This window comes from Cherax quadricarinatus, chromosome 85 (genome assembly GCF_038502225.1).
Source record: "Cherax quadricarinatus isolate ZL_2023a chromosome 85, ASM3850222v1, whole genome shotgun sequence".
In the NCBI taxonomy this organism is placed as follows: domain Eukaryota; kingdom Metazoa; phylum Arthropoda; class Malacostraca; order Decapoda; family Parastacidae; genus Cherax; species Cherax quadricarinatus.
The window spans coordinates 8,524,118-8,543,145 of NC_091376.1; the positions used below are offsets into that span (position 1 = coordinate 8,524,118).

The 19,028-nt window shown below is 39.1% G+C and overlaps 1 protein-coding gene across 4 annotated transcripts in view; it reads left to right on the forward strand.

The window, feature by feature from the left end:
- LOC128703291 (lisH domain-containing protein ARMC9-like) overlaps positions 1-18,795 on the forward strand; it is a 157,346-nt gene extending 138,551 nt beyond the window's left edge. The window contains exons 22-24 of one of the 4 annotated variants that reach the window (XM_070103329.1): positions 9,328-9,708; positions 12,146-12,263; positions 18,236-18,795. In XM_070103329.1, the coding sequence (XP_069959430.1) occupies positions 9,328-9,708; positions 12,146-12,263; positions 18,236-18,443 (707 nt within the window). In that variant the 3' untranslated portion in view covers positions 18,444-18,795. Of the gene's footprint in view, positions 1-9,008; positions 9,174-9,327; positions 9,709-11,203; positions 11,356-12,145; positions 12,264-18,235 lie in introns of those variants that run through there. The other 3 variants (XM_070103330.1, XM_070103331.1, XM_070103332.1) reach the window with 3 other exon arrangements.
- Positions 18,796-19,028: the final 233 nt, after the last annotated feature.

Below are 19,028 nucleotides of genomic sequence, written 5' to 3' on the forward strand. Positions count from 1 at the left end.
TGGGGTTTCGAAATTCTTATGATCTCCTCAGATCAAGTTTTTCTCGATATCAATAATACGAAGATTTCCCCCATCATCCACTTCTACCCCAAAATTTCTGCTCCAACTCCTTGGATCAAGTTTTTTGGATTCCCCCCTCTAGGGGTAAGCATTCAAATGAACTCCCCCTATGGGGCATGGTACTTTCTCTTACTACAGGTCTAAACAAGTGTGATGTCACCCCACCTGTGTTTACTCGGCAGTCAGTGACGTCATGTGATGACCTCACACACACAGGCTGAATCTTGTCGACTTCCCCCTGTGTCAGTGACGTCACGTGATGACCTCACACACACAGGCTGAATCTTGTCGAGCAGACAATAACTTAAAATGCAGGATAACACTAATACACAATATTTTCATTTATTTATTTATTATACAACCAATGCATTTCATATACATCCAACAAAAAAATTAATTGAAAAAAGGTACAATTCATTGACTAAAATCAACATAGAGTAATTCTTTTTCTCTTGAAGAAATTCTGTGCATTTTGTTCTGGATCATCTTCGTCGTCACCATCTCAATATTACACATTTCATATACAACATAGGGAAAACATTACACATTTTCACTCTTAACTCAGGATAACCCAAATAATTCCACATTTTTTCGTTAATACCCACAACAATCCACAATTTCTTTACAAAAGATTCACTCTCCTCAAGTCTAGACATTTTTCTCGTTTTAACTATTTCGTCAGAAAAAGTCATCACAACACTTACAACTTATAACCACTTTCGATAAATTCACTAGTCGCAATTTTACATATTACGAAGTTAATACGCGCGTGCGCACACACACAAACACACACACACACACACACACACACACACACACACACACACACACACACACACACACACACACACCTCACTTTACTTTGAACACCTTCAAAACAAACTCATAAATCATTAAATACTCACAAAAAAATACCTTTGAACATTTCCAAACAACACCGAAACACTTCCAAGACAACATTTTGAATACTCCTAAATAAGATTTGACATCTTTAATTTATCTACACTTATATTATTTCATTAAATTACAACTCACTACCCAAACTCTTCCCTCATTCTCCAGATTTTTACAACAGTATCACAAAAACTAACTCAAACACTTTACTTTGAACAACACCAAAAACACCTTCAATTACCTTTGAATACTCCAAAAACATCATTCGAACACCCCCAAATCACCACTGAATGCTCCCAGGACACCTTCATAAATACTCTTGCACATCATTTGAACACCTTCAAAACACTCTCATAAATCATCGAATACTCACAAATACACCACTGATTACTACTAATACACCACTGAATTCTGTCAAAACACCACCAAAATCACCATAAACTAAGATCAACATCACAGACTAACACCAATTTTCACACAAATTTCTATGAAATGGGTGTTAGCTGGTGATGCTAAACTTAGTTTCTTGGTGATTTTGACGGTGTTTTGGTAGTATTCAGTGGTGATTTGGTAGTAATCAGTAGTGTTTTGAGAGTATTCGGAGGTGTTTGATGGTGTTTTTGAAGGTGTTCAAATGATGTGCAGAGTATTTTTTGAAGATGTTCAGTGGTGTTTTGGTGATGTTCAGAGTTGGTTCAAAGTTAGTCAGTGTGTTAGTTGTGGTAATGTCTCATGTTATATGTGTATGAGTTAGTTTTTTTTTTGTGCTAATGTTGTAAAGTCTGGAGAATGAGTGAGGAGTTTGGTGGATGAGATGTAATTTCGGTTAATGAAATGTGTAAGTGTGAAAAAGTAAATTGGTGAGTGAGTTAGAGAAGACAAAATGTTACGTGATCTTAGTAAAAGTATAGATAGTTTTAGTGATCTTCGTTATGATGATGTTTTAAGAGAATGTGTACAAAAATGTGTGATCTTAGTGGTGGGATTATAGAATTTGGTAAACGTCTTGATTGTGGTGATCTTAGATATTGGAGACATAACAGGTTGAAACAAGTAGCTTCCTCTCAATAAGTTAAATGAAGTAAAAGTGGGGTGTGGCGTCGTCAAGTAAACACAGGATGGAGTGTGATGTCATGGGAGGTATCCCTATCTGTGCTGGTATGTGTTGGTGGTTTACCTGGAGTTTACCTGGAGAGAGTTTCGGGGGTAGTGAGAGGAGTGTATTAGATATTGTAGGGAGTTGGTGATTGTGATTTTTTGTGCGAATGTTTATAAAAATGAGTGGTCATTGATGATAGTTGATGGATGTCTTAGTTTTTTTTGTGTGTGTACATGTTATGTTTTCAGTTGGTGGTGATCCTGCTGTAAGTGTTACGGTGTTGTTTGGAAATGTTCAAAGGTGTTTTTTGTGAGTATTCAAATGATTTATGAGTGTTTTTTTTTTGCGCTCATGTTATATAATAGTCTGAGGTGAGTGGGATCGTCTTGGTTATAGTGATTTGAGGGGATTTCTATAAAATGGGTGTTAGTTGGTGGTGTTGATCTTAGTTTCTGGTGATTTTTAGTGTTGTTTGGGCAGTATTCGGTGCTGTTTTGGTAGTATTCAGTGGTGTTTTGGGAGTATTCAAAGGAGTTTGATGATGTTTTTGAATGTGTTCAAATGATGTTTTTGGAGTAATCAAAGGTAATTGATGATGTTTTTGGTGTTGTACAAAGTAAAGTGGTGTGTGTGTGTGTGTGTGTGTGTGTGTGTACTCACCTATTTGTGGTTGCAGGGGTCGAGTCCTAGCTCCTGTGTGTGTGTGTGTGTGTGTGTGTGTGTGTGTGTGTGTGTGTGTGTGTGTGTGTTAGTGTTGGTAATGTCTCATGACATAAGTGTATGAGTTAGTTTTCGTGATATTGTTGTAAAAATCTTGAGAATGGGGGAGGAGTTTGGGGGATGAGTTGTAATTTAATGAAATATGTAAGTTTAGATAAATTAGAGATGTCAAATCTTATTTGGGAGTAATCAAAATGTTGACTTGGAAATGTTTCAGTGTATTTGGAAAATGTCCAAAGGTGTTTATGTGAGTATTCAAATGATTTATGAGAGTGTTCGAAGTAATCTGTGGGTTGTTCTGTAGTGAGATAAAGGTTGTCGATAAGAGAATATTTCTTAAGAGATATTGAGAAAAGGTGGTCTCAAATGATGTTTGAGAGTGTTTTGAAGGTGTTCAAAGTAAAGTGAGTTGTCTGTGTGTGTTAGTTGGTCATAGAATTTTGTGAATATCTTGGTTACAGTGATTTTAGTGGATTTGAGATGGGTGATGAGATGCATTTATGGATGTGAAATGTGATTTTTGTGTTTGTTCTAAAGAGGTGTATTGGGAGATGGGTGAGTGGATGTGAAGAAATGTGGGTGAGATGGAGAGGGGTATGAGGAGGGTTGTATTAAAAATTTAATGAAATATGGGGGATTTTACTGAAAATAAAGGTAATGTGTGAATATTATAAAAGAAATTATAGAAATGAAAAGTTATGATACACTGGAAAAGAATGGAGGGTGTTGAAACATGTCACAGTAGTTGGGTAGTGAGATTACTTGTTGTGAGTATAATATTAATTTATGTGGATACAAGGAGATGGGTATGGAGAGGATTTTATTAGAATTTTAGTAATGTAGGGAGGAATGTGTATTACATTTTAAGATTCAATAAAAAGAAGGGGAAAAATTTGTATCGAAACAGGAAAAATTGTGAATAAATTGGTAAGTGATGAGGGTTGTGGGTATTGTTGTCGAACTAGAGATAACGAAAAAGATGTTATAAGTGGGTTGGTGTTGTGAGTGTAGTGGGTTGTGGGTGTTGTGGGTTGCGGGTGTTGTTGTCGAACTAGAGATACCGAAAAAGATGTTATAAGTGGGTTGTTGTTGTGGGTGATGTGGGTGTAGTGGGTTGTTGTTGTGGGTGATGTGGGTGTAGTGGGTTGTGGGTATTGTTGTCGAACTAGAGATACCAAAAAAGATGTTATAAGTGGGTTGTTGTTGTGGGTGTTGTGGGTTGTGAGTGTTGTGGGTTGTGGGTGTTGTTGTCGAACTAGAGATGCTGAAAAGTGGTTATAAGTTGTGGGTTGTTGTTGTGGGGTGTGGGTGATGTGGGTTGTGGGTGTTGTGGGATGTGGGTGTTGTGGGTTGTGGGTGCTGTTGTCGAACTAGAGATACCGAAAAAGAGATGATTCTGTTGTAAGTGTTCGTGTGTGTTTGGTTTGTGTTCATGTTTTTTTTTTTTTGCGCTCATGTTATATCTTAGATGAAGGAGAGTGTACTCGTAGAAATTGGTAATCGTCTTGGTTATAGTTATTTGAGGGGATTTGTGTGAAAATTGGTGTTAGTCTGTGATGTTGATCTTAGTTTATGGTGTTTTGACAGAATTCAGTGGTGTATTAGTAGTAATCAGTGGTGTATTTGTGAGTATTCAATGATTTATGAGAGTGTTTTGAAGGTGTTCAAATGATGTGCAAGAGTATTTATGAAGGTGTTCTGGGAGCATTCAGTGGTGATCTGGGGGTGTTCGAATGATGTTTTTGGAGTATTCAAAGGTAATTGAAGGTGTTTTTGGTGTTGTTCAAAGTAAAGTGTTTGAGTTAGTTTTTGTGATACTGTTGTAAAAATCTGGAGAATGAGGGAAGAGTTTGGGTAGTGAGTTGTAATTTAATGAAATAATATAAGTGTAGATAAATTAGAGATGTCAAATCTTATTTAGGAGTATTCAAAATGTTGTCTTGGAAGTGTTTCGGTGTTGTTTGGAAATGTTCAAAGGTATTTTTTTGTGAGTATTTAATGATTTATGAGTGTGTTTTGAAGGTGTTCAAAGTAAAGTGAGGTGTGTGTGTGTGTGTGTGTGTGTGTGTGTGTGTGTGTGCGTATTAACTTCGTAATATGTAAAATTGTGACTAGTGAATTTATCGAAAGTGGTTATAAGTTGTAAGTGTTGTGATGACTTTTTCTGATGAAATAGTTAAAACGAGAAAAATGTCTAGACTTGAGGAGAGTGAATCTTTTGTAAAGAAATTGTGGATTGTTGTGGGTATTAACGAAAAAATGTGGAATTATTTGGGTTATCCTGAGTTAAGAGTGAAAATGTGTAATGTTTTCCCTATGTTGTATATGAAATGTATAATATTGAGATGGTGGCGACGAAGATGATCCAGAACAAAATGCATAGAATTTCTTCAAGAGAAAAAGAATTACTCTATGTTGATTTTAGTCAATGAATTGTACCTTTTTTCAATTAATTTTTTGTTGGATGTATATGAAATACATTGGTTGTATAATAAATAAATAAATAAAATATTGTGTATTAGTGTTATCCTGCATTTTAAGTTATTGTCTGCTCGACAAGATTCAGCCTGTGTGTGTGAGGTCATCATGTGACGTCACTGACATAGGGGGAAGTCGACAAGATTCAGCCTGTGTGTGTGTGGTCATCATGTGACGTCACTGACTGCCGAGTAAACACAGGTGGGGTGACATCACACTTGTTTAGACCTGTAGTAAGAGAAAGTACCATGCCCCATAGAGGGAGTTCATTTGAATGCTTACCCCTAGAGGGGGGAATCCAAAAAACTTGATCCAAGGAGTTGGAGCAGAAATTTTGGGGTAGAAGTGGATGATGGGGGAAATCTTTGTATTATTGATATCGAGAAAAACTTGATCCGAGGAGATCATAAGAATTTCGAAACCCCATAGGGGGAATCCAAAAACTTGATCTGAGGAGTTGGAGTCTTTGTATTATTGATATCGAGAAAAACTTGATCCAAGGAAGTAGAGCAGGAATATTTGAGGTAGAAGTGGGTGGTGGGAGGTGTGGGGGAAAAATCTTTGTATTATTGATATCGAGATAAACTTGATCCGAGGAGATGGAGCAGGGAATTTGGGATGCAAGTGGGAGTCTATTTTGAATGCTTACCCCTGAGGGGGGAATCTAAAAACTTGATTCGAGGAGAGCACAAGAAAATAAAAAAAAAATCGAAAAATTTTTGGATGGGGGTGAAAGTGGGAGGGGGAACCTCAAAAAACTTGATCCAAGGAAGTAGAACAGGAAAATTTAGGGTGAAAGTGGGAGTCCATTTTGAATGCTTACCCCAAGAGGGGGAATCTAAAAACTTGATTCGAGGAGAGCACAAGAAAATAAAAAAATCGAAAAAATTTTGGATGGGGGTGAAAGTGGGAGGGGGAACCTCAAAAAACTTGATCCAAGGAAGTAGAGCAGGAAAATTTAGGGTGAAAGTGGGAGTCCATTTTGAATGCTTACCCCCAGAGGGGGAATCCAAAAACTTGATTCGAGGAGAGCACAAGAAAATAAAAAATTTCAAAAAAATTTTGGATGGGGGTGAAAGTGGGAGGGGAACCTCAAAAAACTTGATCTGAGGAAGTGGAGTCTTTGTATTATTGATATCGAGAAAAACTTGATCCAAGGAGATGGAGCAGAAATTTTGGAATGGAAGTGGGTGGTGGGAGTTGTACCCATAGGGGGAAACCCATAAAATTTGATCCGAGGAGATGGAGAGCACAAGAAAATGAAATTAAAAAAAAATTCGAAAACAAATCGGAAAAAATTCGGGGGGTGGGGGCGATCCGGACGACGCTGCAGAAGGTGCGGGGCGGGTGCGAGGGCAGGCATAGGGCAGGGTGCGGGGGTGGCCGCCAGTCGGGGCGGGTGCATGGGCGGGCGGGGCGCACGGGCGCGGGGTGGGGGGCGTGGGTGGGGGGATTGAGTGCGAGGTGGTCGAGGGTGAGGTGGTCGAGGGTGAGGTGGTCAAGGGTGAGCTCAAGGTCATTAGCATAAAGGTGTGAAAAGGAGTCCGCTCAGCCTCAGCCGCAGACCTTTCGGGAGGAGACCGCTGAGAGACCGTACCGTGGAGACCGTACCATGGGAGCCGCTCTGTAGAAGAGACCGCTCTGTAGAAATCATCACTACTAATACTGAATGACACTGGATAATAATAATAATAATAATAATATTATTATTATTATTATTTCTTATTAATATTACTGTTTTATTGTTATTATTATAATCGAAAAGAGCTAAACCCTCTCAGCTTATACAGTGCTACGTAAAATGTGTCAAGTAATACAAGCAGTGACTCGGTTTGCACTGAGCGAGGAATCAGCAACAGGCCCAGCTCTACTTCTGCCTTTGATCCCCGTTGTCGTGGGAAACCTTTTTCACCACGATGCACTCCCAGCACGTGAAGATTTCACCACCTGATGAAGGAGCCACCGACTCCTGATGAATACCCTGCACGTCAATCTGTCCACCCTATCACTGCTAAGGACAAGATAGTTACTACCTCTGATATGCCGGATATGCTGAGGACGAAGATGATGTCAGTATTCGTCAAGAGGCTGGACCGTGATATTACCTGCCAGAGAACCAGCGACCTGGCACCTCATTGTGGACGTGAACGATAAAGCCAGGTACATGAAATCACGAAGATTCCCAACTCGTCTTTGATGCTCAAGATCAGATTTGCTGAGAGCTTTATGGCTTTCCAGACTCTCAATGGAGATGTTTGCATCTCTTAGTGTTATATAGACCCGAGGAACGTTGAACCATAACGCTACCATCACATTACCCCATGCAGGAGCTGATACTCATGTGCCCACATTGACAGATACTGCTTGCCGAAGGACAAGAAAATACTACTGCAAATGAGGTAATGAAAGCCAAACCTACAAGGACTGTTCCACTACTCAGCCAAAATGCCTTAACTGCAAGAGTGATCATCGTAACCTTGCAGCCAAATGCCCACTTCGGAAATAAATCATCAAAAAGCAGAAGACCATAATGAAGTCAACACCACGCCTCCAGGTCCCCACCAGAAGATCTCACGAGGTGTTCAGCAGCCAACCATCACCACCACTGCACCAGTGATGAAGTCAACGTCAGCCTTTCAAACTGGAGCCTCATAGACAGATTTAGAAAACACTCGCCTGTATAATCTATGCCCATGTGGAAAATACTGCCATCTAGGTACCTTCAGTAAAGTCGCCAATGACATATTCCTCTTCAGCAATCTTCCTGATATGAAATTTCCATGCCAACTCCACTCAAACATTCAGGATCATCCATTCAGACAACTGCAGTGTGATCATCCTAGAAGTAGCCAGGCCAGTCACTACTATAGTAGCAGTAGGTTAGGTTAGGTAAGATTTGTCAGGAAACAGGACAAGTGTTTCTCGACGCGAGTCTGTCGTATGATGACCCGCAACTGGAGATTTTGGTCATCTGACAGAGACCTTCCACTGGCTTACCCCTCCACCCCCTTAAAGATTATGCAGCAGCCAACCTTTAAGAAGACAAAGAAGATGACAGCGTAGAAGAAACTGCAGCCAATAGAAAAATTATGTGCTTTATCTCCACTAAATACAACTTAGAATGCTTCTATGCCGAAGTGTTTCCTTACACCGGTTGTCCATGTTCACCTAGCAGTAAAATAGGTACCTGGGTGTTAGTCGACTGGTGAGGGTCGCATCCTGGGAACAAAACTGACCTAATTTGCCCAAGAAATGCTCTGCATAACAAGCGGTTTTCTATATAGTAGTATGTCATTGATATCAGTTATGGTCTGTATACCTTGTACATGTACTTGTAGAAATAAAGATATGTAATTATTATTCATTAATTAAAAAATAGTTTGACACTATTTTTTTTTTTCTAAAATTGTAGGCTAGACTTCAATAAACTTTCGCACGTTTTGCTAATATAATACAATAATTTCCTGGGTAAACGTATCATAATTTTGACTGTAAATGTTATGTAATATTCTACGGTGATGTGGAAAATGTGAGAGCAACGAAATATAATTATTTTATCTTCCTAGCCTATCATTTCTATCGTGTATTGTAAACTATTGTATTTTGTTCAGACTTGATCAGAAAGTCCACGGATGCAAATGGCGGACTGACGATATAGTACATCTCTCGATATTAATCTCTTCATTTTACGTATTAAAACATTCTTGACTGGAGGTGAACATGTGACATAAAACCTTAATGACCTTATGATTAACAGGTTTTAAGTTAATCAACCAATAGTAAAGGAAAGACCGTTGTGGGACAAGCTTTTACCAAGACGACGTTTCGCTCTGTGTAGAATTTGATCACGTTATGATAAAGGTCTACACAGCCACACATGTGTCCTTTTTCACAAAATCCATACTCGTGTGCACTTTTATCCATAGTATTTAAGGTAAGTAATATGTGTGTGTTGTAGTGAGCTTTACAGTTCCTTTGCGTTGAAAATTATGTAATTGTTGTGTAGTTAATGTGTGTTTGTGTGTGTTGATCTTCTCTCAGTATTTAATGTGTGTTTCACTGTGACTTGCTGCCAGTGGTTGCTGCTGCTGCAAGTGACGGAGGCACTCAGCACGCTGTCTGCTTGATGCCACCTTCGGAAGCACCTATGGAGCCACCTGACAGAGCTTCTGAGGTAGCTCCTAAGGGAGTATCACCAGACGCATCTAAGGGGACTCGGTCAGGGGTGCCTAAAAACATACAAGGTGCTGCTGCTGAAACACGTAAACTGGCATCAAAGAACGCCCCAAAAGGAGTACATACGGTGTCACCAGGGACACCCCAGGGTGCACCTCAGGGGTCAACAGGTGCGTCACAAGGGGCTAGAGACATGCCTGGCCGAGCCTCCGAAGCAAAAGTTCTTGCTCGAAGGACAAGCGTGACCCCGCCTCGGTTAGCTGCCCCCGACCCTCCTAAAGGTTAGTAGCAAGACTGTCAGGGACCCATTAATGTACATTAAAGAAAATTGATACAGGTTTTGTAGTCTTTTGTGATTGAATATTACATGAAAACAATCAAAAAAACCCTGATTATGCAAACTTTCAGCGCATATACACATATGCAGACAGGGGACCTAATTATACATAGCATCCATGAGTGAGTTTTCTCTAAATTCGTGGATTTTATCGCCTTCGTGCACAGAATTAAGCAGGGTGTGAGAACATTGTCACTAGTAAAGTTGAATTTGGTTAGTTGTACATCAAGTAGTAAGCGCAGTATGATTTCGACGGGTTTACCGCATTTTTTTTAAATAATAATTATTAAGGTAGGTGTCGTGAGAGGCGACTAAAATGCCGGGAGCAAGGGAGGGGCTAGTAACCCCTTCTCCAGTGTAAATTACTAAGTGTAAGAAGATCTTTTTATTTTTTCGGGTCATTCTAACTTGGTGGGAGACGAACAGTGTAGTAAAAAATCGTAAGAAAGTTGTTTGCTTATGTGAATGAAGAACTGATGTGGATATCACCCATACCAGGATTTTGAAAAATAGCCCCCCTCCTTCCCTACTAAATTTTTCTTTCAACAGTGCTAAAAACTAGCCCTCCCCTCCCCCGAAAAAAACAAACCAATGTATTATCATATTCCGGGGGAAGCACTAAAGCCGCAGAGGTCAATACAGCGCCTGGGAAATGGGAGATAATCAGGTTTGATTGAAGGAAAGTGAAAAGTTTTTCTCTGATATCGGAGCTCCTCCCTTGTAAAGGTCGCAGCCTAAATGCATCATCATTAAAGGTTCCCTTGCACCTTTCTACACCTTTAAACTATCCGCCATGATCTTTACATATCCTTAAAAGCCATCAATTTAACTATTGATGTACAATGTTAAAGTGCGAACTAATTTAGATAAAACTTAAATTAAATATTCATTCGTAACTAAAATAGACTCGTTAAAGTTTAGTAATACGTAATCTAAACTGGGTAGAAAATGTTGATCCCACAGGTTACACAGTAGACCATAACCTTTATGACAAGTAAGTATACATTATGGTTCGTATACTGTTGATGTAAAGTAGCGATTCTTCACTTACCTGAGGTGGTGCCCACTCTCACAGTTGGTCATCACCCCCATCCTTCCTCCTCAGTATAAAATTTTGAATGTAAAAATAAAAAAAAAGATAAAGCAACTAGTTTTTATTCTCATCTATATTAGTTTTAACTATTGAAAAGAGTCCATTTAAGGAGCAAATCTCAAATACACAGCATTATTCCTTATTTTTGCTCTGGGTTCGTCACCTTAAAATTACATACGCCCCCTTGGGGGAGGGCGACCTTCCTAGGTTAAGAACCGCTGCTCTAATGCATGTTTAGTACAGTACACCCGAGTGTGCTTTCTAACACCTCGACACACTTATATGAGCTTATGACACATTAATGCACAAGGAGTATGTGCGTGTACTCACCTACTTATGGTTTCAGGGGTCGATTCATGGCTCCTGGCCCCGCCTCTTCGTTGGTCGCTACTAGGTCCACGCTCTCCCTGCCACAAGAGCCTTATCGTGTGTACTCACCTATTTGTGGTTGCAGGGGTAGTCAGTTCCTGGCCACGCTTCTTCGCTGATCGCTACTAGGTCCCGTCTCCCTGCTCCAAATGCCTTATCGTACCTCATCTTAAAGCTATGTATGAATTCTGCCTCCACTACTTCACTCTCCAGATTGTTCCACTTCCTGGCAACTCTAAGGCTGAAGAAATACTTCCTAACATCACTATGACTCATCTGAGTTTTCAACTTCCAGTTGTGTCCTTTTGTTGCTGCGTCTCGTCTCTGAAACTTTCTGGCCTTGTCCACCTTGTCAATTCCTCTCAGCATTTTATACATCGTTATCATGTTTACCTTATCCCTCGTGTAGTCAGGATGATTTCCCTTAACCTCTCCTCATAGGACATACCCCTTACCTCCGGGACTAGTATTGTTGCAAACCTTTGCACTTTCTCTAATTTCTTGACGTGCGCGCGCGCGTGTATGTGTGTGTGTGTGTTTGTGTGTGTGTGTGTTTGTGTGTGTGTGTGTGTGTGTGTGTGTCACATAAAAGATAATAGAATATGAAATGTTACATTTCTGGAGAGAGCATGTTGTGGTGTACAGTACTAGACAATATATGGAAGACTTCCCACTGCTGTTGTAGCACTCTTCCACAAAAATACTTGACTGGAAGTCTTTCACAGAAAACCTAGTTGATTGGAAGTCTCACAGAAATCCTAGTTAATTGGAAGTTTTTCACATAAATAGTTGATTGCTGCTTGGCAGGGTACGACTTGATGACGTGTGAGGAGTGTTACTGAAGCAGTTACTGTGTTTGGCAGGGTATGACTTTATGACGTATGAGGAGTGTTACTGAAGCATTTACTATGTTTGGCAGGGTATGACTTGATAGCAACACGAATCATGCAGCAGATAGTGGGGGAGAACAGGGACATCCCAGCGCCTTCCACCGTCCCTGAGGCTGATCCTCTACTGCGCTCACTCCCGCCCCCGAAGTAAGTCGGAAACTCCTTGTCGAGTGGTTAGGATCCAACTCTACTTTTGTTAGTTTAAATAAAGAAACATAGCTAAGCTCGTACTGTATTTTCTTGCATATAAGGCGCACGAGCGTTCTAGTATTACAACTTTATTATAGTCAACTGTATGTCCTTTAATAAAACACCACTTGCCAGTAACCCAAAGCCTATCCTTAATGCTGACGTTAAGCATATAAGGCGCACGCTGATTTTCAAAGTCTTTTCTTGGTAAAAAAGAAAAAAAAAAAGAGGGCGCGACTTATACTCCGGGAAATACGATATATACTGTTGCTTTCTTGTCTACTTAATTAATCATTACTAAATAATCATAGAATTTAAGAGTGTTAGTTTTTTACAAAAGTATTTATGGTATGAAGGTTCTCGCTTTGATTTTATGATACAAACTTCAGATGTGTTAAGTACAGTTTAATGTTTCAAGTGTATGCAGTTTCTTAGTTCTCCAGGTAAGTACAACCAACATAGTAATGTTTAATGTTTGGTATTGTAAATTTTTTAGTTTCGAAGAATATTTGTGTGAAGCCTACACAGGTTGAAGAACTAGGAGCTTTATCAATCTAACAGACACACGAGAACGGAGACTAATACAGATGAACCAGTGAGGTAGTGTGATAAAGTAGTAGTAGTGGCCACTTAAGTGTCGGGGACTTTATACTGGAGTTGTAATTTGTTGGCCGTGGAAGTACTGGTCAAGAATTGGGGCTGCTCCTCCGTTTCTCCGATCAAACCTGATTACTTCTCATTTTCCATGCGTTGCATGACCCCCTACGAATCTAGTGCTTTCCTATGAAAATAATAATGTGGGTATTTGAGGGTAAGTGCAGGTGGTAAAGGAAATAAATGGCGGAATGACGAGGTGAGCATGGAGGTAAAAGGGGAAAAATTTGGCTTAATAAAAGTTTTTACAGTGTGACAGTTCAGAAACGGAGGAATATATGAAAAATAATAAAGATGTTAAAAAAGTTATAAAAAATAATAACCTTAAAGAGTGGGTGAAGTTGTGGCAGTTTTGTTTTGCTGAAAATGGGAAAGATTTATTTATTTATTTATTTATTTAGAAATTTAGCATACAAACAGAGGTACAAAAAATACAGGTAAGAGCAGCATGCCAAAGCCACTTATACTATGCATAGCATTACGGGCTGGCTTAAAATTAACTTAAGATTAACTAAGCAATGATGAAATCAGTGATAAGACATTATTGTAAACAGATAACTATAAAATACAAATGAGTATTACAAAGACAGGTCCTATGCTTGCATGCATTGCTGTTCATTCAGTAGAATGGAGTATTCTGTTAGGTAGTGTATTTAAAAAAAAATAACAAAGTTAGGTTTAACATTTGTGTGATATAATTGTGAGTAACATTTAGGATATACAATTTATATGGTTCAGTTATTCATTATTTATTTGGTTTTGAGTGAGTAAGTGAACTTTGAGAAGAGACTTGAATTTATAAACAGGTAGTGTTTCTTTTATATTTACAGGTAATGAATTCCAGATTTTAGGGCCTTTTATGTGCATTGAGTTTTTGCATAGTGTGAGATGGACACGAGGAACATCAAAGAGTGATCTGTGCCTTGTATTATGGTCATGTGTTCTGTTGAGGTTGGCAAGGAGATGTTTGAGGGGAGGGTTAATATCAGAGTTAAGTGTTCTATGTATGTAATAGGTGCAATAATAAGTGTGGATGTTTTGTATGGTGAGTAGGTTGAGTGTTTTGAATATTGGTGGAGTGTGCTGCCTGTAGTGAGAATTTGTTATCATTCTAACTGCAGCCTTTTGTTGGGTAATTAGTGGTCTGAGATGGTTAGTTGTTGTTGAGCCCCATGCACAAATTCCATAGGTGAGATAGGGGTAAATAAGAGAGTGATAAAGGGCCAGGAGGGCTGACTGTGGAACATAGTACCGTATCTTCGATAGTATGCCTACAGTCTTGGAAATTTTCTTAGAAATTTGTTGTATATGTGTATGAAATTTGAGTCTTTTATCGAGGTGGATTCCTAAGAATTTTCCCTCTGTTAGCTTTGTGATAGGTGATCCGTTTATCGTTATGTTAAGAGGTACATCTGTAGCTCTGCTACCAAACTGAATGAAGTAGGTTTTGTCAATGTTTAGTGTAAGTTTGTTAGTCCTCATCCAGGTAGATATTTTCTGTAATTCGGTGTTTACAGTATTGGCTAGCGTGACTGGGCTCGGGTGAGAGAAGACGTATGTGGTGTCATCTGCAAAAAGTGTGGGTTTGAGTAATTGCGAAGCATTTGGTAGGTCATTTATGTATAGGAGAAAAAGAGGGCCAAGGACACTTCCCTGTGGGACACCAACTGTAATTGGTTGTGCAGAAGAGTTTGCCCCATTTGCGTACACATATTGGCTTCTGTTGCTGAGGTAAGACTTGAGGTAGTTGAGGGAGTGCCCTCTAATACCATAGTGTGACAATTTTACGTGGAGCAAGTCATGGTCAACTGTATCAAAAGCTTTACGTAAGTCAATGAAGATCCCCAGTGGGACTTCTTTTTTCTCTATTGCAGTGTATATATGTTCTAGCATGTGTATAATAGCATCATTAGTATTTTTATTAGGCCTGAATCCAAATTGGCAGGGGTTGAGAATGTTATGGGAGATGAGGTAGGAGTGGATTCGTTTATGAATTAATTTTTCGAAGATTTTTGAGAGAGGGTGTAAATTGGATATTGGCCTATAGTTATTCAACTCTGTTTGGTCTCCTCCTTTATGGATCGGGGTGACCCTTGCTATTTTGAGAACTGTAGGGAAGGTGGAGGATTCAATGGATTTGTTAAAGAGTGTTGCAATGATTGGTGATAGTACTTGTGACGCTTTTTTGTATATAAAGGGTGGTAAGGTATTTAAATCTCCTGCCTTGTTTTTCAGTGCGTTGATAATAAGGGAGACTTCGTATGGGTTAGTCGGAGCTAGGAACAGTGTGTTCGGGTAGTTGCCAGTGAGGTAGTCATTTGGTGGGGGTATCTGAGCTTGGGATATTATTGGCAAGGTTTTGACCTATAGTGGAGAAGATATCATTGAGTCTGTTTGCTGTTTCTGTTGGTGGGAGTTGGGGTTCATCTGATTTTGCTAATTTTATTTCGCTATGTCGTGATATCTTTTTTGTTCCCAGAATTTCTGATAGGGTCTTCCAGGTCTTTTTTATATCACCTCGTAAGTTGGATAATCTGTTCTCATAATACAATTTTTTTGCCTTTCTTATCAGGCTGGTTAGGATTGACGAGTAACGTTTTGTTTGGTCTCTGGTTATGTGACCCATTCTGTACTGTTTTTCATATCGGTGTTTTGTATTTATGGATTTGAGAATGCTGGGTGTTAGCCAGGGACTGTTCAGTCTCTTAGCTGTCATCTGTTTAGTTTTTTTTAGGGCAGTGCTTGTTATAAAGGTATTGGGACAAAAAATATATAAGGGACTACAATTGAGTAATGGTAAACAAGTTAAATGGACAGATAGTCACTATGAAATAATATTGGTTTAGGAGTAAGATCTGATTTGTAATATTAAATAAGTTGAGCAGTTTATTGCACAATAAAAAGTAAAAAAAATGAGGTAGTTGGTACTAGCTAGCAAATGATAGTATTGGTATTTGCAAAAAAAGTAATTGGAATATACACTAATTGCACACACAATAAAAAGTGACTAAAAAAACAAGTAGTGGTAAACAAAATTAAATGGACAGGTAAGAACAATGAATAATGGTAATGTCTTGGTTATAATATGATAGTAAGATGGTAGACAGGTACAAAGGATAATATAAAGGTTGGAGTTGAATATGCAAACTTGAAAATTTGGCAACAAAATGTTATGGGAAGTATAAAATAATGTTTAATGTACAAAAGTAAAATTGACTGGTAGTAAATATGGTGTTTAATAAAATTTTAGTAAGTAATAATGATTACAAAAAAAGTGAAAAAGTAATGTTTATTTCATTCAATATTGCACTGGTAGTTATACTAGAGGTTATATGGCAGTACAAGGTAATTAAGAGTACTCTAAGATAGTAAATGTCGTATTAAAACAGGTAAAGGTAATTAGACAAGTAATGGTTATTAAATGTCAAAAATGTTAAGAGTAAATTGAAATTATAGTAAAAATGATAATTATTAATTTTAGTAGGTAATATCAATTGATAGTATTTAAAAAAATATGAGGTAGTAATATGGACAGAGAAAGTATCAATTCAGCTAATGTTTAAGCAAACAATAGTAAATAAGAAAATTACATAAGGTGACTTATGCTTACTAGTAAAATCACAAAAAGAGGTAGTTGATTATTTAAATACTAAGAGATTGTACAATGAAATTTGAACAATAATGGAGCAAAACATACACTACGCTACGTAGGCTTTTAAGTTGGACATTGTTTAGTTATTCTCTGTAAGATTAGTATCCCTGAGAAATCGTGATAGATCATTCTCGTTCGTGATTGTGTACAGTTGACCTACATTTGTTTTCCTAACAAGAATTTTCCCATCCCGTGTGAAGCATTGGTGTATTGTGTCGTTATTCTCCCGCTTAAGTTTTCTGACTATACAGGAGGTTCTGACGTTTTTTGGTAAGACACTCGTTTATGTATACCTCTTTCTTTACTTTAATAGATGCAATAATTAAGTCTTTTTTCCTGTCATGTGAGTGGAATCTAAGCATAACACTTTTTCTACCATGGGATCCTAGTAACCTGGCTTCTTTTATTTCAGACTCAGGTACAATAACACTTGTTTGGTCCTTTATGATCTGCAGAGTAATTTCTTTACTGTTTGTTTGGTTCATATCACTGGGAAAAAGTGGACTGTTAACTATTACTGCGTCCGATAGTTTATCTTGTTCAGTTTTATCTTCTTGGAGAGCAAAGTAGTCGCTGAACTGGTTATCTAAGTTGTTCTTCCATTCTTTTACTGCTTCTTCAACCTTTGTATTAAGAGATATTTGTTGGGTATGGCTATCTATGACTGTCTGGATGGTCTTGCCACAGTTTGTCATTCCTGGTGTTGATAACTTTTGTTCAAGACTGAGGATTTTGTTCTCGAGTTGTGTCATCCTGGTGTCTTGTTTTGTTAGCGTCTCTCGAAGATTCATATTTTCAATAACTAAGTTGGAGATGCATGACTTTAGGGTATCTGGATCGTTGGTCATACCTGAGAGACTACTTGGTAGGTTGAATCCGGGGAAGAGAGGGGAGGATGGGCTGGTGGCAGCCATGTTTGTTGTTATTGTTGTGGTGTCGCCTTGAGTGGTGGTGAGTGGGGTGGTTGCTGGGCCGGCGTCCTCCTGGCTACACTTGTTGAATAGTTGATTTTTCGGCGTTTTCTTGCTGGCCTTGGTGCTGTTTCCTCTTAGATTGCGCCTCATAATACTACAGGAATTGTTGTAGTTAAGAAGTTGTAGTTATACAAAGTTTAGGGTTACGTTGTTCGGCTGGCAGCGGGGTGTTGCTTTCGGTTTGTGGGCAGTCTTCCTTTGATCTCTATTATGTTCTATTTGTAGGTTTCACTGTTGGTAATCTTTGGTCATTCTGGGTGCTACGTTGGGTAGTGCAGTTTTGCATGTAACTAGGTCATCATAGGAGCATTGGTAGCTCTGATAGTTGGAGAAAAGTACGGAGCTCGGAGGTCGCTGCTGCCGCTGGACAACCTTGTTAATAAGGTTGATAAAATGAGAAAATGGGAGCAAAGAGCTCTATCATAACTTAAGAATGAAACCAATGAGATGCTAATAAGGAAGTTGAGGTATTGGATATTGAAAGAATAGTTTAAGAAACTAATAAATTTAAATTAAATTTTGTTTTATTTACTTTCCTATGTATTTTTTGTGTTGATATTATTCATCAGCTTCAACTTTCACTTTTACCCCTGTTCGGGGACCTTTCTGATTTTGGGAGAATCTCGCTTTATCATTTATTCATATTTCAGAGCTTCAGAATACAAAGTGGCTTTCAGTTCCCGTCCTCGCATAGCCCGGACACCGCCTGGCTCAGCGGCCGTAGATAAGGGGCCACAAGGAACCCCGGGTACGTCGGGCGTGTCCCCGGGTTCGTTAGGAGTGTCTTCGAGCAGCCCACGCCATGTCCTGCCTCCCATCTCTAGGACCAACCATACCTACACTCGTGCCGCTACCTGAACCATTACAGGTCACCTTCGCTTTATGCGAATTCGCTGTTATGCGATGCCCTGTGATCGTCGGTAATTCCGTTTGTGATTTACGGTCACCCCATTCAATCAGCAAAGTTTGCAAAGTACTTTGAAAATGCTTATCATGCCTAATTGTTTAGGGTCTGACTGAACTTAATACAGATGCGGAGGAACTGAAACACATTTACAGCATAAAACGAGGGACACCTTTACAGAGCTTGTTAATCTCTAAGACTTATTTACATTTTGTATTGCACCGTGAGTGTTTTGTTTCATGTACATGTTGTATATTTCGTATATATTGATATGCTCCCACAAAACAGGAAAAAATATGAATTTTATCCAGAAATTGTTTCATTTACATCCTGGGAGACAGTAACGGTGAAGCTGGAGGTGCTGTCCTGGGACACAGTAATGGTGAAGCTGGAGGTGCTGTCCTGGGAGACAGTAATGGTGAAGCTGGAGGTGCTGTCCTGGGAGACAGTAATGGTGAAGCTGGAGGTGCTGTCCTGGGAGACAGTAATGGTGAAGCTGGAGATGCTGTCCTGGGAGACAGTAATGGTGAAGCTGGAGA